This window comes from Triticum aestivum, chromosome 6D, assembly GCF_018294505.1.
Source record: "Triticum aestivum cultivar Chinese Spring chromosome 6D, IWGSC CS RefSeq v2.1, whole genome shotgun sequence".
Lineage (NCBI taxonomy): Eukaryota > Viridiplantae > Streptophyta > Magnoliopsida > Poales > Poaceae > Triticum > Triticum aestivum.
The window spans coordinates 128,361,600-128,387,358 of NC_057811.1; the positions used below are offsets into that span (position 1 = coordinate 128,361,600).

The following is a 25,759-nucleotide window of genomic DNA, read 5'->3' on the forward strand; positions in this document are numbered from 1 at the left end:
TGTGACCGGTGTACATCCACGCACGATCACTCATCTTGACTTTCAGAGCTACTAGACACACAACAAATATATATATATAATTCACCATGTATGTATTCATCAGTTGATCTACTTTGTCAATTTTATTACGTCCATGCAACCTACACTCTAATAGGTAATGATAGGTCCTAATCCCACCCGAGTATGTTTAGATTGGATTCATTTTCCCATGCTATGCCCCGGATCCTACGCAAAATTTCGGCAGCACCTCCCCGCTGTTCTCCTAATACACGTCTCTGCAATAAACAGAGAGGATGTGTACCCGGAGAACAACAGGGGAGGCACTGACGAAATTTATGCGTCGGATCCGGAGCAAAGCATATGGGAAAACGAACCCAATCTAAACATACTCGGGCTGTCCATGGATAGCGTTGGACAATTCGAAAGAATCAAGGTTATAAATATGCAAATGCATGCATATTTATAACTATGACGCTTTCGAACGGGAGACACATATTGGTTACGCATACTGATGATTCAAGACACATATATATCTAGCTATCAAGTTTCATTGAAATAGATCAAATAATTAATGGGGGAGGAGGACATGTCATTTGTGCTCACCCACGAACGAAGGGTCAGAGCTCGTCAAACGCACGGCGAGGTCGTCGAACACCAAACCTCGCAGCGATGAAACAACTGCACATTTAAAACTACCTGATCAACACAATTATATATGATGTTTTTCATAACAAAATCGAAAGATATATGACCTAACTAATAATTCACAAATATATGACCCCGTCGGCTTCTGGAAGGCCAAAGAACACCTTTTCGGGGTCGGGGTCTCGGGGTCGGGGTGTCGGGTCGGGGTCGGGGTGCCGTGTCGGTGTCGGGGTCGGGGTGTTGGGTCAGGCTCGGGGTCGGGGTGTCGGGGTCGGGGTCGAGGTCGGGGTCGGGGTCTCGGGGTCGGGGTGTCGGGGTGTCGGGGGTGTCGTGTCGGGGGTCGGGGTGTCGTGTCGGTCTCGGGGTGCCGTGTCGGGGTCGGGGTGTCGTGTCGGTCTCGGGGTGCCGTGTCGGGGTCGGGGTCTCGGGGTCGGGGTGTCGGGTCGGGGTGCCGGGTCGGGGTCGGGGTGCCGTGTCGGTGTCGGGGTTGGGGTTGGGGTGTCGGGTCAGGCTCGGGGTCGGGGTGTCGGGTCGGGGTCGGGGTCGGGGTCTCGGGGTCGGGGTGTCGGGGGTGTCGTGTCGGGGGTCGGGGTGTCGTGTCGGTGTAGGGGGTCGGGGTGCCGGGTCGGGGTCGGGGTGCCGTGTCGATGTCGGGGTCGGGGTGTCGGGTCAGGCTCGGGGTCGGGGTGTCGGGGTCGGGGTCGGGGTCGGGTTCTCGGGGTCGGGGTGTCGGGGTGTCGTGTCGGGGGTCGGGGTGTCGTGTAGGTGTCGGGGTGCCGTGTCGGTGTCGGGGTGCCGTGTCGGGGTCGGGGTGCTGTTTCGGGGTCGGGGCTTCGGGGTGTCTCCTCCTCCTCCTCTTCTTCTTCTTCTTCTTCTTTCTCCTCCTCCTCCTCCTCCTCCTCTTCTTCTTCTTCTTCTTCTTCTCCTTCTCCTCCTCCTCCTCCTCCTCCTCCTCCTCCTCCTCTTCTTCTTCTTCTTCTTCTTCTTCTTCTTCTTCTTCTTCTTCTTCTTCTTCTTCTTCTTCTTCTTTCTCCTCCTCCTCCTCCTCCTCCTCCTCCTCCTCTTCTTCTTCTTCTTCTTCTTCTTCTTCTTCTTCTCCTCCTCCTCCTCCTCCTCCTCCTCCTCCTCCTCTTCTTCTTCTTCTTCTTCTTCTTCTTCTTCTTCTTCTTCTTCCCCCTTCTACTTAACCTAAACCTAAACTAACCTAAACTAAAAACCTAAACTAATTAAAACTAAACTATTTAAACTAATTAAACCTAAACTTAAACAGAAAAAAAACAAAAAAACAAAAAAAAAGGGAGGAGGGGCTCACTGTGGGGGAGGGCCGGGGCGGGGCCGGCGACGGAGGGCCGGGGCGGGCGGCGGGGGCCCGGCCGGCGGGGGGCCGGGGCGGCAGGGGGGATGGGGGCGGGGGGCCGGGGCGGGGCAGTGGAGGAGGCGGCGGGGGGCGCGGGGCGGCGGGGGGCCGTGGCGGCGGTGGGGCGCGGGGCGGGGGGGGCCGGGCGGGGGGCGACGGGGCAGTGGGGCGGGGGGGCGACGGGGGCGGCGGGGGCGACGGGGCGGCGGCGCGCGCGGGCGGCGGCGGCGGCGGCGGGGTGGGAGGAGAAGGGCGAGGCGAGGACGAAGTGAGTAACGGCGGGGGTACCTGCCGTTAGGCAAGTGCCCTCTTTGCCGTCCGCCAGCCTTTGCCGTCCGCCTTTCTGCCTCTTTGCCGTCCGCTAGCGGACGGCAAAGAGGTGGGCCGTTAGGATTTTTTCAAACGAGCGGGGGGTGGGGGCCACCACACTCTTTGCCGTCCGCCAGCGGACGGCAAAGATTCTTTACCGTCCGCTGGCAGACGGCAAAGACCTGGCAGATGGCAAAGAGCTTCTTTGCCGTCAGCCTTTTCTTTGCCGTCTGTTTATGTGTAGCTGATGGCAAAGAGCTTCTTTGCCGTCAGCTAGCAGACGGCAAAGATCTGGCAGATGGCAAATTAGCTGATTCCAGTAGTGATCACATCATTCTCTAATGATGTATCCCGTTCATCAAATGACAACACATGTCTATGGCTAGGAAACTTAACCATCTTTGATTAACGAGCTAGTCAAGTAGAGGCATACTAGGGACACTCTGTTTGTCTATGTATCCACACATGTACTAAGTTTCCGGTTAATACAATTCTAGCATGAATAATAAACATTTATCATGATATAAGGAAATATAAATAACAAATTTGTTATTGCCTCTAGGGCATATTTCCTTCAGAAATTGCTTATGTCTTTGTTCAGATATGCAAGGGCAGGTTTCTTGTCTTTTGTGTGGATGCTAAAGGTGTTGAGTGTCAATGCATGCAAGTTCATCCAAACAATCACCATTTCACCTCAAATATTTCTATTTCTATTTCTATTCTCGTTGACATTCTTATCAAAGAGCTATCAATTACACAGATCGGTGCCCCTTGAGGTGGACATGCTCATGTATGATTGAGGACTGTGGTCGGAAATACTACAATTTTCTTGCCAAGCAGGAATGTTGTGGGGCCCATGCGTCAACGAGAGAAGAGTGAGAGAGAGAGAGAGCGGGCGCGCACCTGGTTGGCTGGCTAACTGGGCCGGCCTGCCTAGCTGGCTGGCTGGGCCTTCTCTTTTTCTCCCTCTTTCTTTTCTTTTCTGTTTCCTATTTCTGCCTTCTGTTTCCTTTTTCAAATTTGAATTTGAATTTTCTTTCAAAAGATAAAGTATTCCTAAATTACCTTGGGAATATTTCTTGCTTCCGAACATTTATCCAAGGGTTTTTGACAAACTATAATTTTTCAAATTAACTAACTATTTTCAAACTCTGGTTCACTCAAGAATAATTAGGGCAAATATATATAATCTTGTAGGAAATTTATTTCCTGCCCTTATGCATGTTTTCTGATTAAAGTTTTGGGTGAGCCCTTCATGGCTTCCAATTAAATTCAAATGGTGATTTGAATTCAAATGTTGTCCTTATTGGCCTAAAAACCCAAATATGCAAGGAAATCATGGATGCATATGCTTCTAATTTCACAACCAAAATTTAGGGAAAATTTGGGTTGTGACACGAGGCACAAGTTTTACCAAGGGTTAGACCATCACTAGTCGAGTAACAACCTTACTCCTAGTTTACATATTTTTCTAAAATGAGAGTATATGACAATGATTGTTGTTAAAGTATCTCTTGTAAAACTATCGGTTAGTAAATTTGCATAGATTAAACAGACAAGATGAAGATGCATGTAATATTTAACAGAAAAAGGCTTTCGCCCCGCTTTTGATTGCTGTATGGAAAGTGGATTCCGGCCAATAAAGTCGTCGTTGTCTAGAATCTCCCACCCTCTCTGCCCCGACACTTTGTCCTCTCCCACCCCGACTCCTTTCCGAGCAATGGCCCATCCTCACCAGCCTCATCTAGCATCATCCGCGGCTCATGCTCTATCCCATTGCTGGTGGGTGACACTGTTGAGTTCACCTCACCTCTTCTTGGTGAGACATCGTCTCGTGCGAGCGCTCAAGGTGGGGACCCGGGGCTTCATGTTAGGATCCATTCCGTGCGAGCACCAAGGTGAGTACCCGAAGCGTCACGAAGTCCATTGCGACACTAGAGCCAAGCCCCTTGCGGCTTTGCTTGCCAACCCCTTCAGGCGAGTACCCTTGTTGCCGACTGCTGGCCACATGCTACACACACCTACCCTGCTCCTGCTGCAATGTTCTCTCACACTCCGCATGGTGCGGGGCTGCCCAACTATTTGTCACGCCCCGGCCCCGCGGTTTTCTATTCGCTTCTAAACGGGCAACCGACCATAAAATTTGGAATTCGTGTCAATGTGAATAAAAAATAATTTATGAAACAGTTTATCTAATTCACATTTAGATGTTTTTTAAGGATGTCGCATCTAAGCTCCCACAAATATATAATGCAGCAACAAAAAACAAAAAAACTAGGATAAAAAAATAGACCACAAAATAGAGTGAACATCAGCTTAGATGTGAGATAACTATGTCACATTTAGATGTGTCCTAGACAGACCCTTTATGAAAAGGGACTCAATTTAATTAACGGTTTTGCTATTTCACATCTAGATGTGAAATAGCTATCTCACATCTAAGTCATATCTAATGAGAAATAATCATGTCACATCTAAATTTTCTACCACATGATCAATCTGCTGAAAGATTCGTGCAAAGGGAGTGCACATGCGTACACCCGTGGTGCGTCGTCGCTGGTTGTCGATCTGTTTTTTTTTTGAGTGGTCCTTGTTTGTTTGTCATTTTCATGCGCCACTGATTTGTGCTGTAATTTGTGAATTGGGCTGCGCACTAAAAATTTTCACAGTGTGGCACGGATGAACGAAGCCATATACTGCGTTGTCACTTTTGAAAAGTTTGCGAACTTGCGTGACTTTCTTTATTCTTCTATTTTTTTGTGTATGCCTTTTCATTTCTTTATCTTTCTTTTTTTTCATTTTTTGTAACTTTTTTTCAAATTTGTGAATAAGTTTTCTTTACTAATTTTTTAAAAATTTGGCAATATTTTTTAAGGTTTGTGAACACCTTTTAAACTTGTGAATGTTTTTAGAGGAAACAGTGCCTCATCTATGTTTTCGTTGTTCGATTAATTTTTTGTAATTTCATGCAAACACTCGATATCCCACCTTGCTATTTATGTTTTGTCACACATCATTTTTCTGGTATGTTTGGCTTCATTTTTGTCGACCCATTATCGTGGCATGTTGGCAGCCCGTTTCGCTGCGTTGTTTCTAGATGTAACAGATTTGCTATGTTCATATCTAGATGTAAAACATTACCTCATATCTAATTTAACCACATAATTTAGACACCAAGATTCGTATTCTTTGGTCCTTTTTTCTTGTTTGGTGTTGTTTCTATACGCGTCGCTCGCACGAAGGGGCCCGTCGTGGCGTTTAGGCCGTTATTTCTTTTTCTTCGCAACCCTTGGGCGTCGCCTCAACGTGGGCTGCAGCCTCAAGTGATTTTTCTGTTTTTTCTTGTTTCTTTTCCCTTTTTCTTCTTTTTTCACTTATTTGTTTCAATTTTTTTGAAGTTTTTAAATTCATGAATTTTTTATTTTTATTTTCTCTTTTCCATTTAGAAAAATCAAGAATTATTTCCATCACTGTTAATTGACTGTTCACCACGAAACAGGGGATGTCTTTTTCCTTGTCTCGGTTGCAGGTCCATCCTTAACTTGGAACTTGGGCCTGACCTTGTTTTGTCCCAGTTGCAATCCAATTCTCGACTCGTAAGTCGGCCACGATATCTATTTTGTCTCAGTTGCAAGTCCATTCTCGACTCGCAACTCGGACCCGAACTTTTTTGTTCCAGCTACAAGTACACCCTCAACTTGCAACTCAGGCTCAGTTGCAAGTTCACCTCCGACTCGCATCTGGAGCCTGATCTTTTTTAGTCTCAATTGCAAGTCCACCCTCAACTTGCAACTGGGGCCCATTTTTTTTTGTCTCAATTGCAAGTCCGTCATCGACTCCCAACTGGGGTCCGACCTTTTTTCCCAATTCATAGTCCACCCTCGACACATAACTAGGGTCAACCTTTTTTGTCCCAGTTGCAAGTCCACTCTTGACTCGCAACTAGTGACGGACCTTTTTTCTCTCAGTTGCGAGTCCACATTCGACTCGCAACTCGGACCCAACATTTTTTTGTTCTAGTTGCAATTCCACCCTCGACTCGCAACTGGGGCACGACTTTTTTTCTTCCTAGTTGCGAGTCCACCCTTAACTCGCAATTGGGCCCCGACCTTTTTTGTCCTAATTGCAAGTCAACCCTCGACTCACAACTGGGGCCCAACCTTTTTTCCAGCTGCGAGTGCACATTTGACTCGCGACTGGGGCTCGATCTTTTTTGTCTCAGTTGCAATCCCACCCATGACTCGCAACTCTGGCCGACCTTCTTTTTGTCCCGGTTGCAAGTCCATCCTCAACTCGCAAATGGGGTCCAACTTCTTTTATCCCAAATGCAAGTCCACCCTCAACTCGCAACTGGAGTACAACCTTTTTTTGACCCAGTTGCAATCCCACCCTTGACACGCAACTATGTCCCCGACCTTTTTTGTCCCAGTTGCAAATCCATCCTCAACTCGCAACCGGGGGCTGGCCTTTTTTGTCCTAATTGCAAGTCCACTCTCGACTCGTAACTGGGCCCGTAGTAAGTGTTGTCTCACTTGCAAGTCTATCCCTCAATCGCAACTTGGCCCATAGATGTTGTTGTCTTCCTAGTTGCAAGCCCACCCCTCGACTCGCAACTTGGCATGTATTTCTCTCCAACCCTGTTGCGAGATCATCGACTCGCAAGTGGGCCCATAGATGTTGTTGTCGTCTTGGTTGAAAGCCCACCCCTCAAATCTCCCATACACCACTCAGTGTGGTAAAATGCCGCTATTTCGCACAAGGCGCGAGAAAATTGCAAATGGGTCGGCCCAAGTAACTAGGATCCATTTTGTTTTCTTTTTGTTTATTATTTTTCCTTGTTTATTCCTTTTTTGTTTTTTCTTCACTAGCTTTTCGTTCCTTTTTACATTCTTTTGTTTTCTCAAAATATTAGTTTTTTATTTTTCATTTTCTTATTCATTTTTTGTTTCAAAAAGTGTTTGGAATTTGAAAAAAATCTTCTTTTTACTTTTTTTTGTGTTTTCCAAAATGTTCAAAAATAACAAATTAAGTTCATGTTTTCAGAAAAATGCTCGCAGGTTTAAATTTTTATTTAAAAAAATACTGAAATGCTTGAAACAATTTTCCCTTTTTAAAATACTCACAATGCTAATAATCTCTAAGTAACTCTTAAGCTTTACACGTACTGGGCTAGAGGTGACATCATATTAGATGAGCGCTAGTCACAAAATCTATACAAAATTTTAAAAATTATTTGTGTTTTCATAAATATTCAGCATTTCAAAATTGTTCACAATTTGCTAAGAAGTTTTCATTTTTATTTCAAAAAAATTCTTCTAATCTGAGCCGCTCTACTATGTCAAATATTTTCTGCTTATAAATTAGCAGCAACATTGATGTGTCGTACTGATACGAATTTGCGCTCCTGGATAAGATGTCTGAGTTCCATTCCTCATGGGAGCGCTGTGTGTGTCTTTTTTCCTTGTCGCTTTAAAGAAAAGAATCAAATAATGGAGCGACCTGGTGGGCTTGTCTGCGTGTCTTTTTTTTTTGTCGCGCTGAAAAAAGGAATTGAAGGGAAAAAGCAAACAAATAATAGAACGACCTGATGGGCTAGTCTGAGATGATGTATGTGTGATATTATCTCACATCTAGATGTGACTTTGACAGACCCTTTAATTAAAGGACGCCGATAACTGCCACACGTGTGGTGTATCGGGTGGTTGTGCCGCACGCCCTGTGTGGCACGGAGACGACCCCGCCCGCACGATCGCGTACGGGCGCGCACAGCCACAGCCCGCACGTCCGGTGCAGCGCGATCGCCCCCGCACGAGCACGTCCGGGCAAGCGAGCGCGCGGCCCGCACGACCCGTCTCGGCCGTCGCCCCTCCCCGCCTGCGAGCCACACGCCCCGCGTGTCAGTAACCACGCGTCCCGCCGCGATTGCCATGGTCCGCACCTCTTCGGTTGCCATATTGCCATGTTGTTGAACTGCAGTTGCCATGTTGCTGAACTGCAGTTGCCATGTTGCTGAACTACAGTTGCCATGGTTGCTCAACTGCAGTTGCCATCTTAGGTCAAGTGTCGGATGCCATTTTTGGGCAACTGCAGCTGTTGCCATGTATGGTCTGGTCTACTACATATATCATGATTTGAAAAACTTTAGGAGTTGCCACCTACTAACACTGGACAGTTGCCATGTAGCACTAAAAAACATGGCAAAAACATGTTTCGATAAAAAAAAGAGTTGCCATCTGCTTACAAGCGCGCTAGGGCAGTTGCCATGTACCCTGCAAAACACATGGCAACTGATAGCTTTTGGTGTGTGGGAGAGGAGACGGGCATGTGGGAGAGGAGACGCGCTAGGGCATCTTTAGAAGTTGCCACCTACTAACATTAGACAGTTGCCATGTAGCGCTACAAAACAGACGTGGCAACAATAACATGTTCGGGGTAAAAAGAGAGTTGCCATCTGCTCATGCTCACAAATAGGGCAGTTGCCATGTACCATTCCAAAACATGGCAAATGACAGTTTGGGTGTAGGAGAGTGGGAGAATGGGCAGTCTTAGGAGATGGGGAACAGAAGTGGTGCGCGGCGTGCGGGCGCGACAACAGTTTCATCGCACGCCCCGACTGGCGAAACGTTGACCGCGGAGAGAAACCGGCGTGCGGACGAACTCCCTCACACCCACACACACTAGTTGTCCTACGTGGCACACAAAATCAGCCCTTTCATGCCGAGATTCGTGCAAAGGGCGTTGGACGACGATGGAGGCGTGTGGGTGAGTTGTCTAACGCCCACACGTGTGGGCGTTAGGGTTTTTTCGTAATTAAATGACTTGTAGTGAATAGATTATTTTAGAAGGCATTGTAATGAATGACTGGACTGCAAGCCAAAGGGCTGTACTATTTGATTTAAACTCCATGAACAAAACCAGGCGTCAGTGACATAATAATCTTGAGATGCACGCAATGCAACCAAATCCGATGCTGAAACTGACTCGAAATGTAAACATTTCGATTTCTTCACAGCGAGCAAACACGGCTTCGATTCCTATCATGATCACAAAGCTTTAAAAGGCCTTGCCTTGAGTCGATCTTCTCCGGCGCACTTCCAATCTTTCTCATCATCTCCTCTCCTCCCCCGCATCCGCTCGCATCTTCCGCTGCTCCCATGGAGATTGCCCACCGGAACCGGGAGCCCTTCAACTTCATGTCCGGCCGGAAGCGCCCGCGCCCGCTGGAGATCCTTCGCCAGCGGTTCCAGTCAGAACTCGCCGCAGTCCGTCGCCTCCTCGCCGAGGCGGCCACCGTGCTTCCCGCCTCGTCCCCGTCGGCTCCCCGCGTGCGCGTCCGTCAAGCCGAGGAGCCTCCAGCCAAGAAGAGGAAGGCGTCCCCTCCCGTTCCCGTGAAGATGACGCCCAAGGAGAGGAACCAACTCTACGGGGACCTCGCGAAGCTAGCCAAGCTGTCTGAATCCCATGTACTCCCTGCTCATATCCTGGAGCTGCTGAAGAAGCACAGCCGCCGCGGCATCTGCGACGATTACATCGAGATCGAGATGCACGCCGTCCAAGACGCGTCCCTTGTGGAGATGCAGAAGCAGCTGGACAAGTTCGTTCGAGAGAGCAAGATCCGTCGACGCGTCATCGGCACAAACAGATGATGGCCCAAGACCAAGAGGAGGACGAAGACGTGGACATCGTCGGCGGCGTCTCCCCTTTGCCGGTCAGGCCGACACCAGTGCAGCTCGTCGAAGAGGACGAGGAGTACGTGGACATCTGCAGCTCGTCGAAGAATCTTGGCGGAGATGCAACCATCAGCGGCAGCAGCGGTTCGGATTCTGATTCTTCTCGCCAGAGCGTCGACAGTCCAGCTCCGGCACAGCGCGCCTCCAACACCATGCCTGCAACACGCGACCTGATCGCCCGTGCCAACGAGATTTTGGAAAGGCGGCGAAAAGAGGAGACGTCCCGGGCGAGGGAGAAGGCCCGTCAGGAGCTGCTCCAGATGGAGAGGACGGCAATGCCGAACGACACCCTGGACGAGGACGTGAAGGCCCTTGGCATTGATCAGCACAACACGGCCAGGCCGGACAACTTGTTGCGACGGATGGGACTCTTCCTCAAGCTAGACGACCACGACCTGAAGCAGCAGCAGCACCACCAGCACCAAAGCTGCCAAGAAGATTTAGAGGAAGGGGAGATTCGGCTGTGATCATCGTTTTCCTTTTTTGTGATCGTCGTAGCTTGTAATAGTTCTCTTGTGCTGCTGAACATGATTGAAAATGTATGAAAATACTGGATCAATTAATTCGAGTCTCAGCTCAGTTAGTGATTTTATTTTGTGTGTACACATGTTTGTGGTGTGATGACGGCAGCTGACTGATTTGGTTGCCATCTTGTCTACGAGCAACATGCTGACACTTGATGTCGTTCTTAGGCCTCAGAGAAGGCGTGTAGCAGAGAAAGAAGGGACATTTTGGCCGGGGCAGAGCAAACATGAGGCATTTTATCTATTAGCCTTGAAAGTTTTGGCGGCTGCGGGGCTCAACCGGCGGCGAAGGGGACGCGCTCCTGGGGCAGCCTCTGCCGTTGCCGCGGAAGACGACGGGGAGACCCCTTCCTCTCGGACGCGGCACCCTCGTCCTCGAGAGTCCAGTTCAGGTGCGTGCTGCCTTGTGGTTGATCTGTTTGTGTTGCTGGTGCGCTTCTGGATCCTTCATGGGGCAGCATATGCTGTGGTGCAGGAATGTGGCGTCGCGGGCGCGGTGGGTGGAGGAGGCTGGTGCGGCGGAGGTGTTGGACAACAAGGGGAAGCTTTGGCTGACCACCGGCGTAGCTGAGAGCCGACGCGTGTGGAGGAGATCGGGTACGCCACCTGTTCGTTGAAATGCCGTAACGATGCGGTGTGGTTATTTGCTCTATCATATGCTATCGTGGCTTTGGGACTTTATTTATAAGCCGGGCATAATACCTTTCGTCTAGAAGTATAGTATGACCTGCCGATCGGTATTGCTGGCCATAACCATTTTCGTTGTTGGATTTGGCGCAGAGACAAGCCACCTTCAAGGGATGAACTGGAAACGGTAGAGAACAAGTTTGACGGCATTCCTCTTAAATTCTGTCAAGTTGATAATGGGGATATCAGCTTCCTCTCCTTTGATAAAGTTACACTTCCTACTTTGCCCTGATAGATAGCCGCAGGAATGGTTTTTAGCTTTCGCCTGTTCTGTCCTGTAAAGCTCCCACTGGCTGCATCAGGATGTCTGCTTCTGTGCCGCTTCTCAGGGCCGAGAAAGTTGCCAGGTTGATCTTTAGGTTCTCCAGTTGTGTGCGGAATCGTGTCCACTCTTTGCTGCTTGCTTACTGCTGGATACTGATGATGTTGTTTCGGGTGGTGCAACAGGAAAATTTGGGTTTTCCAACTGCGATGAATGCCACACTTTTCGGGCTGAGAAAGTTTCCAGGTTGATCTTCAGGTTCTTCAGTTGGAATGCTCATGAGCAGCGAGCGTGTCAGGAAGCGAAATCATGATGTTTTTTCCTTTGGTAACGAGGAGTGCATCATTTCGCGAGGCTCCCTAACATAGTAGATTGCCTTTAACTTCTAGCTGGAACTTGCAACCTATAGAGATGTTCTATATTTCGAAAGGAAGGCGTATCAGATTTGCAGTTCAGAAAACATGTTGTGTTCGAGCAAGAGATCATCGAACCACTGTCATTCGGCCAGGCTAGCTCATGTTTGATTAGTATTGTATAACTAGCACTCTGTCACTGAGGTGATTTGCCATATGCGTACAAATAATGATATCATGATAAACAGACGTAGCCTACCTGTAATTTTATTTTTTGCGGGTGAGCCTACCTGTAATGTTACTTCAGCTAGCGGATGCCGCATCTCCACTGATACAAAAAGCACCACTTCCCGAGGTCCTGCCACGCTAGGAAGCTCGAGTGCCTGAGCTATCGATGTTGGTCTAAACTTCTATGATGCTCTTTATTAGCTTGAAAAAACAAGTAAACTACTACTCCGTCCGTACGCTCTTATATATTATGGGATGGAGGGAGTACTTTGATTTCGATTGTCAGTTGAAAGAAAATGTTTTGCACGTACAATTTAGCATGCATAAGCTGATAATTATCCTTCTGTTTTGGAGAGCCTGGCCGGGCATTATAATTTGCCATTAGCCTTGTCTGATTTCACCTTGAACAGGTTAAATAGACAAGCAAATCAAGGAGCTACAGCTAATCCAGAATGAGCTTTATAATTTTATTTTTTGCGGGACATAATTTTTTTTCTTGATGGTGTACTAATATTCATGAGTAAACTGGGGACTGAAATCAAATTCATGATGGTGTGCTACTAAGGTTTTATCGATTTTAGACTGAGTTTTCTATATACTAGTTAGTAGTATTAGTAAACCAAAGATTATTATTCAAATATTCAAGTAATTTTTTAACATGTGTACATGGAACCCTTTAGATTCCAGGGACATTTTCAGTTAAAATCCATGCAAAAAACGAGAGGAAGACTTTTCTCCAACTCCACATCGTAGATGCACACAACCACAGCCACATGAATTTGATTTCTTATATCTCCCGCGACACAATTGTCACTAAGGGGAAGTAATTAAATGATTGTTGGAATTTAGTCACTGCAAATGCATCATAAGTGATAACATGATTGGTTCTAGTGCGTCAAATGTATTTGAAGGTCGAGACTGGGGTTTGCCATTGTCAACACCGGTACGTATATATGGTACATATGAACAATTTTAATATATGACCTTTGCCTCCTCGCAAAAATATATATTCATATCTGTTTACCTACTTTTCTTTTTTAATTTATAGCGTTTTCCATAAAGCAAGAACGTTTCTCCGTTTGTGGTCCGTTCATTCATATTATATTCTTTAGATTTTTCTATCTTAGGTGGTACTATTTTTTGTGCATCCCTTTATTTTCGTACGTAACCAGCCTGTACTGGGTACTGGGCTTTCTTTCTTTTCCGTACGTAGCCAGGCTGCATTGGGCACTGGCCTTTACTTTTTTTTGGGTACATAACCAGCCTGTACTGGGCTTTTCTTATTTTTTTAGAGAACTACTGGGCTTTTTTAGAGACCGCGAAAAAAGAGTGCGCTTTTTCACAGACCTGAAAAATAAGTCATCAGTGGGGATCAAGAGGTAATATCATTGGTAGTCATAAAACTTGCGCTTGATGTCAATTTGATGCTAGAACTTTGAAAATACGGAATTGTAATCACATAACTGACTCAATCATGCACATATGGTCACAAAATACCTTTGCGGGTGTATCCGTGTATAGGCCCCACCTGTCAGTCACTCAGCAGATGCATTTTTGCATGAAAACCCCTCGTATTTTTTTATTTGCAAAAAAGCAGACCACTATACTGCAATAATTAATGCCTAAAATGCGCGCGCAAGGTCTCAAACAAGCGACACGCTCTAGCAACATTACCGAGCCTAGCCACTCCAACCATCAAGTTTGGATGTCTGATCTGGATAACAACATTATACGTATAGGACAAGAAAGCACGCGCTATTTTTAAAGATATTTGCAAAACGTAAGTACAAATTTTATTTTCAAATATTTGTGAGTTAAAAATATTTTAAATACATATGATGATTAGTAGATATTGTTTTAAATATAAACCTGTTTATTTTGAAAGACTGTATTTTAATAAACGTAAGACAAAAATATTTAAGATATTTGTAAAACTTAAGTCATAAATTTATGCTCAAATATACGTGTTTTAAAAATATTATACATAAAAACGTTCATTAGTAAATAAAAAAATATAAACTTGTATATTCTATAAAAATATTTAGTTAATACAGACAATGAAAATGTTTATTAAGTAGATTTATTTAGTGAGTCCATAAAAAATATATACTCATGTATTATATTTAAACTATACAAAATGATGAATACAAAATTTTACTAAATATTTATGATTTTTAATATAATTTAAATTTTATATATGATTTAATATTCATATCAACACTTTTCGTTTTATATTATGAATATTGTTCATCATACAACATTTTTATAACCCGTAAATATTAATATAAATATAGAAATATTTTAAATAATATATAATGTTTTTTGAAATTAGGTTATTCATGTGTATGTACAATTTCTATAACACACAAATATTTAAAGATTATTTTTATTACTGAAATTATAATTTACATACTATCTACAAATTTCTAAAATACCGAACAGGTGCAAAATGGACTGCATGAGCGCCTTTGTCCTATTAAATTCACATCCATCGCTAAAAAAAGAAATTTAAATTCATATCTCGCTAGTCAGCAATTATCGACATATACAGGTGCATGTTGTAGTGGCCGGGGTTTCTTTTGTGCTAGCCTCTGGTCGTGAGTTGGAGACTTGGTAGCTACACTTATTTATGTTAATTTCCATTCTATAATAACAGGTGGGACATGTACCAGTACATATAGACTTTTTATCCTTAATGTGATTGGTGTAGTGGCTAGACTTGCTAGTGTGGTAATCCCGGGTAGTGCGTTCCAGACCTTGTGCGCCCAATTTTTTGTGTTAAATTTTGCAGTGCAGTGTTTAACTTTCCTGCAAATAAAAAAAATATGAAGTGGTTTTGTGCAAAAATAAATCATGGTGGTCGACTTTTCCCACGGATAAAAAAATGCAAGGGTGTTTTGTGCAAAAAAAACTCGCGCTCAAGCACCTCCAGTCAATGACAGGTGGGGCCATACACACCAATACGCCAGCATACGTATTATGTGACCGTATGTGCACGCTTGAGTCAAGTTGAATAACTGCATTTCCGTATTTTCGAAGTTCTAGCATCAAACTGAACATCGATTGCCCGTGATATTACCTCTGTGAACTATCTATGTATCATCTTTTTTTATCTACTTTAATCTATGCATATGTTTTTTTTTTGTTCGGAGTGCATATGTTGTTTGTGCGAGAGCGCGCGCAGTTTTTTGCAGTGGCTGCTGGAGCGGCTCGCGCGCCCTAAAATTTGCAGCGGCCGCTGGAGCAAACGCATCCCGCCCCACAAAAATGGGCGCTCCGCGCGCTGCAAACGTGTTTTTAGCACGCCACGCGTAGCGCGGCTGTTGGAGATGCTCTTAGAAATCATTCTTTTCTGAGCTCGGGCTCATCTGCACCCGTGTTGAATAAAAAATCAAAATAAATACTAAAAAAATAAAAAAAATCCCATGATAGACAGTTTGGTGCGTGAGGTCCGACCCTATTTTCAAATGATTTGGACAACTGAGCAACTCTCGGCAAAAAGACAAATTCAGGGTCTGTAAAACAGTTTACTGTTCACGTACTGTTTTGACCCCATTTTCTTTTTTGCTGAGAGTTACTCATATGTCCAAATGAGGTAATTTTTGGAGCGAACCTTACGCAATAAATTGTCTACCATGGAAAAAGAACTGGAATTTTTTGAATTTTTCTAGTATTTTTTTTTTTTAAAGATCGGTGCAGACGAGCCTGGCACCGAATCGCTGTTCACTTCTATCAGCATATAGATTATCTTTTGCCAGGGCCGGCTCCCTTGACTTGCTTCTTAGTAGATGTTCAAGAGGAAGTAGTTTGCAAAAGCAGGCAAGAAAACCAAATTCAAGTTGGCCAAGATCACAATTTGGGCTAGCATGGTATTAGGACCGATTTTCTTGATCTTATCACTCATTATGGGCATGCGTTCAAAGAATACAAACAGGGATTCACAAACAAAAAAGAAGACAAAAAAGAATTCATTGTCACTTTCTTTTCTGTTGAGTGAAAAGATAAAAGTCTTTACGCGACAGCAATAGAGGATGGGATACATCTTTCTCTTCTAAGCAACCTCTTTTGAATTCTCAAGACCATTCTTGCAATAGGATACCATGCTCAAGAGGAAATAGTGTTGGGAACCAGCAGTACGCACGGATAAAACAAAAGTGGAAGAATGTTACTATTATTCAGTCTCCTTGAACGAACCAAGCTGATAATAACAGCAGTGGCCGAGTCATATTTACACAGGAATCCGAGCATTATGTACACAAGGCAGCAAGCAAACGCAGACGAAGCAACTGAGCAAAGCCATAAATAAACTTTAAACAAGTGGCTGTATATTTACATTTGAGGTTTTCTTTCTCCCTTCATTTCAGCAGCCATGGCTAGGCAGGATCAGGAAGGCGTTCTTGCTTCAACGAGCAGTGGCAGCAGTGTCAGGCAGCATCGCCACCGTCACCACGAAGTACTCGCGGCCCGCCGGCAGGCCATAAGGGTTGCTGTTCAGCGCTGACCGCCGATGGCCGCCAGGGCGCAACGAGGCTTCGTTCTGGTCAGTGTGCTTTACCGCGCGCCGCTCAATGTGCACGATCTGGCCGATTATGTAGGCAGGCTGCCGAGGAAGGTGGGGCTCTGTGAACAGGGCCACCGACTCCTCAGAGAGGTAGTAGTTCGACCGGCTCCGGTTGATCGCCTCGTAGTGCCCAGCAGGGTTCCGGACAAACACCGCAAGCTCGTGGACGTCGAAATGCCCAACCGATATCTTCTCCTTGCTGGCCTGTTGAAACAGTTTTGAAGCACACGCTACACCTTACTTGCTCGTTACCGCAAATTAACAGTACAAGAGATTAACGCATACAAATTCAATCAGGTCTAACTTTATAATAGATTTCAATCAAATCCACAGCATGCCTGTTAATACTCACTCATGTTCACGAGTCATGTTATGTCATTACTTTTGGGTAGTTAATTATTTTACCAAATTCAAGGTTTGTCTGATTTTTTATGAGTATCTTACCAACGAAAATATTCACATCCTATGATTAGAGAAGCTGAATTCCGTACCTGTTTTTCCAGTTGAAATTTACTATATAGATTGTTGACCAGTGTTTTCTTCTCCTCCAACTCTTTTATAAGAATACCATGTGCTGCTTCCACCCTTGAGTAGCGTTCTATCAGCTCCTCACTCTGCCGTGACAGGAAACTAACCTTGTCTGCAAGGATCTTAATGCATTGCTGGAACTGAGTGGTAGAATCAGCTTCATCCTTCTTTACAGAACTGGAACAAAACGAGTCATTACAAAGGGGCCAGCAAGTACAGAACAACACTTAGATATCTCTTTCAGTAGGAAAAGGATCAAACCCAATGACATTAAAAACAAACATATCTCTAGGTTAGTAACTAGTAACATAAAAATTGGCAAAAATAGTTAACTCTCTGGAGGCACTGACTATGATTTTAACACCAGATTCTAAAATACGATGTGTTTGACATTATCCCTCCGACAATTCATTTTCTCCCTAGGAGCAGATACACTTTTGTAATGAAATACTCAAATCCTTTGTCCAAGAACAGCAAATGTCTCTTCAGTCTCACATCAAAACGCTAAGATAAAATACAACAATCTGCGCCTGCTTCCAATAAATTATTTACATTCCATTCAGTTGGATTATTCATTAGTTCTAAAGAAAGCCCAATCATCATGCATTGCTGATAAATCAGATATGTGTACCACAATGAGCTTGAAATTATACACACTGACCAGTCAGTATACATATAACATAATGCAAATGAGAGAAACATGATACCTTGCTAAGGAGAGGGCTAAAGAACGCAGAGAGTCTGCAAAGCCAGACATGCCCGGTGCGGTGACGCAGTTATTTAGCCTTTCAAACAGACCATGTATCCTCAGAGCAGATGACCTCAAAGCATCATACTCAACAGCCCTTCTATCAGCGGAACATTTGTTGGTACGAGCCTCTTCCCTTGCCTCATGCAAGCAGTTTTCCAGGTGCGCACAATTAATCTGTATCAAGATTTATAAAATACAAAATAAGTAATGTTGCTTTATGCAAGCATGGAAAGAATACTTCAATTTGCAGAAAGCAGGTGAAGATTGTCCTAGATTGTGTATATTTTACCTGAGACTCGTCAAGTAGAACACGGGCATTTTCAAGTTCTTCCTTCAGAGAGTTAACTTCGCCCATCACAGAACTAAGTTTACTTTCTGCCTCATCCAACTGTTTTGATTTTTTATCTATTGTGTTTTGCAACTCTGACACAAAGAGCTCGTTATTCCTAAACTCCAAAGTATGATGTTCATTGGTTTTGGAGTTTAAGATGCCAAGAGGACCTTCTACAGGAATATCCGAAGTATCCACCATAGTGAGCTGAGTCAACATCTGCCCTTCCTTATCAATATTGACAACCTTATGTTCATTATCACGTGAAAATTCTGCCATGGGAGCATCCAGATTACCGCATCCTGCTGAGTTAAGTAATTGCAAGTTCAGTGCGCCTGAAACGTCAGTCATATTCTCATCGCCACCTTCTGTTTGTTTAGATGGCTGTTCAGATGTTGATGATGTCTCATCCATGGCCACACTTGATTCGTCACGCAGATGGGTTTGCCTACCTCCATCCAGGTTGCAGTCATTACCTTTAAATGTAGAAAGGAGGGAATCTGATGCGCTTTTGCTTCCTGAAACCATTTGCCCGTGTATGTACTGATTCGCTAATTGTTCCTCAAGCTCCTGTATACGCTTTTCAAAGGACAAGCACTGCTCCTGCTTTGCTTTCAACACTGACTGAAGCTGGTTGGCATATTCATCCTTCGCGGAAAGTGCCTGAGATGTTTTCTCTCTTGCATTTCTCAACACATCATCATTCTGCCCTTCATCAATAGATTCATGTGCGTATTCAGCACCAAAAGTGCAGAGAACTGCAATTGCAGAAGCGAGTTCTGCTTTTAATCTGGCGTTCTCCACTTCTAATACACTAGTCCCTGTTATATCAACAGTATCACAGCCCCCAAAAAAATCCTGGGAATCCATTTGGCCATCAGTATTCAGACTGTTTTGTTCGGCGTTAGTGAAATTTCCAGTGGTACTAGAATCACTTGATGAAGACTTATGTTGCTGTGATCTCTCAGGTTTCGAAAGAGACCCCACTAAAGAACGGGGGGCGAGCTTTTCCAGATCATCAACATCAATTGGAAGTAGATCGCAATCAAACGGTGCAATGTTTACATCACACTGGCTAGGTGAACCAAACAGCCCCATGGAACCCATGATTTCTCCTCGAATGTACTTACGCCATGTACGAAGGAAAACCTCGCGTCTCCTTATCTCCACTTCACGCTCTGCTGCTAGTTTTTCAGCAAGCTGTCCAGCCAAGCCAGTATACAGCTTGAAAGAATGCCTTCTTCGCACGACCTCGGCAAGACAAGCCTTGTATGCATGGCCCAAGCCACCCAGTAGTTTCAGATAAGAAAATTCTTTGTCTCGACTATCTATTGCCTCTTCGTATAAAATGAACTGACTCATCATCATGTCCTTGATATCAATTTGAGCAGATTTGACCCCTTTCACGCAAACATGTACTAGATTATTTGTTTCGTTTTTCTTGGTCTTGCATCTCTGAAGCAAGTTTGTAAGCATGCGATCAAACTTACGTACGCTGGGCAAATTATCCTTTTCATGTACCTCATAGATACGACCAACTGCTGAAACTGCATCATGAGGTCGGACAGAAGCGGACAGCTGGCTCCTTGAGCATTCATCAACAAGCTTCTTTGATGTATCCACATCTTTACTGCAGAACATAAGAGTCCTCAGAATATAGTGTGATAGAATCATGTTCCAATTATGGCACAAAAGATGGATAATAAATATAGTAGTTACCAGATTAATTAAGACTCGGGATAAGAAACTGTTATGTGGTAGTGGTACCATAAGTTCATATATAGCATATAAAGACCAGATAACATATCCCAATAAACTGTTATCCCTTCATTCAGACAAGTGCCGATCTCGCTTGTTACACTGTTAACATATTACTAATGCAAATCATAAGAACTTACAAACTTTTTGGCATAACCAACATAATTTCTACACAATAAAATGGCAATTCATTGTTTATTCCACCATGCAAAACCATTTTCCAGTGTTTTGTAAGTAGTTTAACAAAGGAATTACCAGCAACTCAAATTCAAGCCAATCTACATGGTAGTCAACTAGTCATTAACTCAAGGTCAGTAATAGTTCTCCAGAAGTATGCACAGAAAAGCAACAACTAGTTAATTATATGGTCATTGCTTCAGTCTAACCTTAGAGACTGCATGATGCTCTTCTGGTCACCGATGACTCTATGATGCTCCTTTATCAGCGCCTCCAGATCCTTCCATGCACTCGAGCTCATAGAGTTCAACAAGCTCTCCACCCTCCTCTTTAACTCCAGAAATTTTGCCTTCAGCGGCGAGACAAAATCCTCAAAACCCTTCTGTGAGCTTAAGTACTCATCTGCCAGCTTCCTCAGTCTATTCTCATCCATAAGGTCCAGCAAGCACCGTCTGCCCTCACATTGAAGGTGTGGATGCAGCTTAATAGCACGCAACCTCTGCACATCTCTCTCGAAGGTTGACAGAACTTCGACATATCCACGGTGCTGCTGAGCAAAGGACCGCATGAAATTTGAATAGCGCAGTGAGGGCTTACGGAATGCTTGCTCCAGGTTGCTCCTAGCCATGTCCAGAGCACGCTCCTGCACCTGCCACTCCCGCAGCAGCCTCCTGCACACCTCGTACTTGGCCACGCTAGATTGGTACAGCGCGTTGGCCACCTGGAAGTCATACCTGAACCTGACTTCGTAAGACACCAGCGCCTTCAAGGCCGGGTCAGCAGACACCTCCAGTGCGGTGTCCTGCGGCCGGGGCGGCGGCGGAATAGATGGCTCAGGGATGTCGATAGACTCCGGCGCCGGTGGAGGCGAGTCGGCATGGAGGCGGGCCTTGTTGTAGAGGAAGACCTCGCGGTCGTCGCGGGGGAGGTTGTAGTGGGCGAGGTGGTTGGCGCCGTCGAGAGGGATGTTGCCGCAGAGGAGGAGCTGGTCGGCGGGCGGGACGCCGCAGACGTGCTCGATGGCGCGCTGGATGGCCTCGACTCGCGTGCCGCCCCCGCACTCGAACTCCATGCTGTGGCCGTTCTCCGCCACGTGCACCATCAGCTTCTGCCCCAGCGCCGCGCCCTCCGCGCCGGCGCTGCCGCCCGCCGTCACCGCCGACCCGGAACTCATCTTCCCCCACGGGTTCCCCTCCACCAGATTTTGCTGTACTTTTTTTTCCTGCTTTCCTTTTCTGCTTCACGCCCCTTCAGATTAAAAATCTGCGGTTCTACCACGCCACCAAACAAGGCAACCACCAAACGGCACGGAGTCGCAGCCCAGGCACCAAATCCTCAATCTCTCGGCGCCCAGGCGCACACGAAGCCCGCGGCCTGCCTTCCCACCAATCGCAGGCACCCAATCTCCGACCCGTGCGGCGGGAAGGCGGCGGCTCCCTTGGAATTCCGGCGAGAGACGGGGGCTCCTGGGTGGGATCGACGTGTCTCGCCCCCAATTCGGCCGGTTCACCAACCCCGCACGGATTTGGGCGGGGGATAGATAGCTTTCGGGGTTTCCCACCGTCCCTTGCGGGCGGACGGAAGCGACCTCCTCCAATCCAAATCTGAGTCCTCCCGGGGTACGGCTCCGGCCCCGGCTCCGCCTGCGTTTGATTCGGTCGCGGAGGTTGGGGGCAGAGACGAGACGAGATGAGTTGGGATTTTCTTTCTCCCCTGCCTGGGAAGGATTGGGCAGTGGCGTCAGGAAGGAAGACGAGCAGACGAGGAGGGAGGGAGAGAACAAAAAGGGAAAGTTTACAGGGGGCGGATGAAAGAGTGGGGTATGCTGCCGTGTGGGAGTACAATCTTGCGGGGGTGTTTCGCGGAGGGGTCCTTCTCGGTTCCGCAAATTGACGTGGCGTGAATTATTGGAGGAGAGAGAGCTTGCTTCTCTCGCAAGGGTAGAAGCGGTGGCCGGTAGTAGCAAGGGTAGTACTACATTGTATAGGAGTATTTAATTAACAACAAACGTGTCTAGATGTATCTGTATATAGATAATCTGAGTTGATTAATTCGGACCGAAGGTAATATGTACTCTACTCTTTGTCAGATGTATCTATAAGTATTTTTGTCACATGATCATTTTTTCTATTTTGCCCACATGATCTTAGATTAGATGATCATGGTCAGCTCAGTTGGTCCTGACAGCCTGCAATACAAAATAGCAGAGGATTGAGAATATGATCATTTTTTCTATTTTTTCTATGATACTACTTCCACACAAGTCATCAGGCTTATAGTTATCTTAGATTTTGGTTAATAACTTGTAGTATCATATTGGTCGAGTCCCAAGGCATTATCCCTATGTTATTGGGTGCGTCGATCATTCCATCCGGTATGGATTCCAAGATACTAAGCGCAACAACTATATTTTGCAATTGATTTTTTTTCTCTCTTGCAAATATTGACGTAAATTCAAAACAATATTACGAAGTGTCATACTTAATATGACTACATCAAAATTTATTTGTGAATCACAAGGTATTGGTGGCATCTACTGCACTATTTGCAAATTATGCACCACTACTGTGAGGTTTATGCAGTGACTACCTTCGAAGTGCTCTTTCAAATATTAATATTAGATGTGACTACCTCGAGATATCTGGCATCTACTGCAAAATTTTGCAGACTATCCACTATTACTGCAAGGTCTACATCATGTCACTTTGACAGATGATTACCTTCAAAGTGATTTTCTTAAATATAGCATACCATAAGGTAATAGAGATATGAACATCTATTGACAAAAGTCAGATTATGTTTTCTATTACTATGAGATCTACACCATATTGGTGATTATCTTCAAAGTGTTATCCTATATCAATTGAGGTCTACACATATGGGTATAAAGCATCAGCTATACTAAAAAATGCTCCTCCGAAGCATTTGTTGTTGTTCGCTAAAATGATTTACTCTCATAGTAAATATTATTCATACGCAATCGCTATGTGCCGAAGTGGTATCTTGTGTGAAATCAAGTCTCACTTTACTTGAATATGCCATAGAAAAATATGAAAATATTTGCATACCCTGGTGATTACCTTCTATTACATTGATAAAATACATGGCAGTGGAGTCTATGTCACTATTTCTAATTATAGTGTCGTCCATCCGCCAAGATGGTTTCCGTAATTTATGGCAACGATTGAGTATCTCAAACACTTTTATAAGGTCCACATCACATTGTGGTTATATTGTCATAGTGACTAACTAATGTTAAACATACAAAGTCTATACGTTTTGGCAGTGACTCTAAAGCACACACTTCCTCAAGAATGAAGCGATTTCATCACATGCGTTGTATCGAAGGATACACCTCGGTTCACCAAGGATCACCTTGGCCATGATTGTTCTCAAACGAATCATTTTCATTGCTTACATTTTCAAATGCACTAAATTCATGATTAGGTGGGAGTATTTATTTTAACATAATTCATGACATCAGTCATTGTATTCACCTGTGGCATTATTGCCACTTAACTCCACTGCCAGGATAATGTGTCATGGCTATTCTTTTAATAGCTAAGTATGTCCATACACATTTTATCTGTCACCAATTTCACATAGTTCTAAACTAGGTACACAATGGATGAATATTTATTCACCTTAAATATTTCCCTTAAGAGAAGCATGCTGCCATGAGCACATCGCGAATGATCACCCATTCGTTTTTCAATACCTTAAGTCTATCGCAGCTCACAACTCTGTCACTTAATCAACTTCAAGTTGAGATACCTTGATCAAATATTTTTCATATGCAGATCCGGTTGAAAAGCCCTTAATACACTTTATGTCTCTTATGATGCTATTACCATTTCCATGGTAAAGAAATATATAATTTCTTAAAATCATCAGATTCACCCAATGGGTGCTATACCATTATTTGAAATATTTGCTAGTACTGAGAATACTATGCAAGTTAGTGCTCACAAAAAATGAGCCATGATGAATTCAAATTAAAGTGGAGGCTAATACACAACCAAAAACAGAATTATCTCTTAATAGGACTCGGTTGTTTTCAAATGATCAAAAGACAATTCTCAAGTTTTTCAAATGTGTGGTTATATAAATATTGGACCTATGATTGCCACACCCTCAAACATATGGTCGAACCACACCGCAAATTTATTAAAAGGCCAATAAGTTCATGGGATAAATTTGAAAATTTGCAAACTAGATTCTGGTAAAGAATTGTTTCCGGAATCTTCATCAGAAGGAGGACCAAAATATAGTGCAGAAAATGGAGGATGAACTAATTTGCACTCAATAATATCGGAGACCTCAGGTAATCTCCTAATTATCCCAACATATAATTAGCCTATACTTATACTACTACATGTAGTAAAATGTTCAATATCATATCCCTTGGATACAATATTCGATAAATTTGAATGTATGTTTCAATTCATACACAATATTGTTGCGTACACAATGATTTTCTAAGTATTAATAAATTAAATTAGGCTTGATAGCCTTAGTCATCCTGGTTTGGGAATGATTAGAAAATTATTGACAATTTTTTTGGTCACAACTTAACAAGTTGCAAAATATTCCCCATATCATCAGATTATACGTGCACCACATGTGCCATAGGGCAAATCTGTTTTAAGGAACTCTCACCTTAAAATTCTAAATGAGCCACTTATCCTTCCTTGAACACATTCAAAAGATATATGTGGGATGTTGAACCATTATCTGGGGTAATTTAGATATTTCATGGTACTCATACACACGTTCATAAAATGTTTTTAAGTGTGTCTCTTATCACACATAACCATGATCTTACCAAATAAATTGCTTAACTTATCAAAGTAGGAGCAAATTCTCCTGAACAAAGGATAAACCCATTCGAATGGACAATGTCGTTGAACTCATTTCACGAGAATTTTCTGATTGCATTCAGTACCTTATGTACATAGCTAGAATGGTTTGACTAAATTTCTTATCTAAGATAGTCAAATGAATAACATGACCACTTTAAAAGAATTGTAAATTTACCAGCCTCTTGCTGGACACATACGGCCTTATACACCGCAAGTATGATCTAAATCATACCAACTGCGTTTCATACTACTTTCCCCTTGTAGTTACTACGTGGAAACCAACAAAGTATTTCCCATCTGCGATAATTCGGTTACATACCGATATTACCACTCCGGCATACATCAATGGGCACTCACAGAAAATTAGGGATCTATGTGAGGAATAACAATGTATCCGTCGATCAAAATTATTCATAGCCCGTATCCTGATTGCATCAGCAATAAGGATATTTTCGGCATTAGGGGGAGATAAGTACCACAAAGAATGCCGAGAAATAAATTAGAAATGTTATTGACATTCAATCCTTATATCCACGTACTCAAAGAATCTGAACTAGAAGTTTAGAGAATCATATATTTGCAACACATTGCAAATCTGCCACATACATTTACTGATGACAAGGTGTTATTACATTCTATATTCCTGCAGTAAAATGTCAGAAAGAGTGGAGGTACCCGATAAACCACTCTTCTCCC

At 44.2% G+C, this 25,759-nt stretch overlaps 1 protein-coding gene and 1 long non-coding RNA gene across 2 annotated transcripts; one reads left to right on the forward strand and one right to left on the reverse strand.

The window, feature by feature from the left end:
- The first annotated feature begins 10,748 nt into the window (after positions 1–10,748).
- On the forward strand, positions 10,749–12,282 carry LOC123141331 (uncharacterized). Its single transcript, XR_006470227.1, has 4 exons — positions 10,749–10,957; positions 11,041–11,162; positions 11,346–11,599; positions 11,700–12,282. It is a non-coding gene; the product is annotated as an uncharacterized lncRNA (long non-coding RNA).
- A 3,959-nt stretch (positions 12,283–16,241) lies between these two features.
- On the reverse strand, positions 16,242–22,021 carry LOC123144066 (autophagy-related protein 11). The gene is made up of 5 exons (XM_044563087.1): positions 20,411–22,021; positions 18,225–19,896; positions 17,892–18,109; positions 17,148–17,361; positions 16,242–16,860 (listed from the first exon to the last, which is right to left on the reverse strand). Exons 1-5 carry the CDS (start codon positions 21,373–21,375, stop codon positions 16,498–16,500), a joined length of 3,432 nt encoding a protein of 1,143 aa, XP_044419022.1. The 5' UTR covers positions 21,376–22,021; the 3' UTR covers positions 16,242–16,497.
- Positions 22,022–25,759: the final 3,738 nt, after the last annotated feature.

Coding starts and splice junctions, on each gene's coding strand:
- LOC123144066 (XM_044563087.1), bottom strand. CDS start 21,375: ATGAGTTCCGGGTCGGCGGTGACGGCGGGCGGCAGCGCCGGCGCGGAG. Junction 18,110..18,224: donor TTCTACTTGACGAGTCTCAG/GTAAAATATACA, acceptor ATCTTGATACAG/ATTAATTGTGCGCACCTGGA. Junction 16,861..17,147: donor AATTTCAACTGGAAAAACAG/GTACGGAATTCA, acceptor CTGTTTCAACAG/GCCAGCAAGGAGAAGATATC.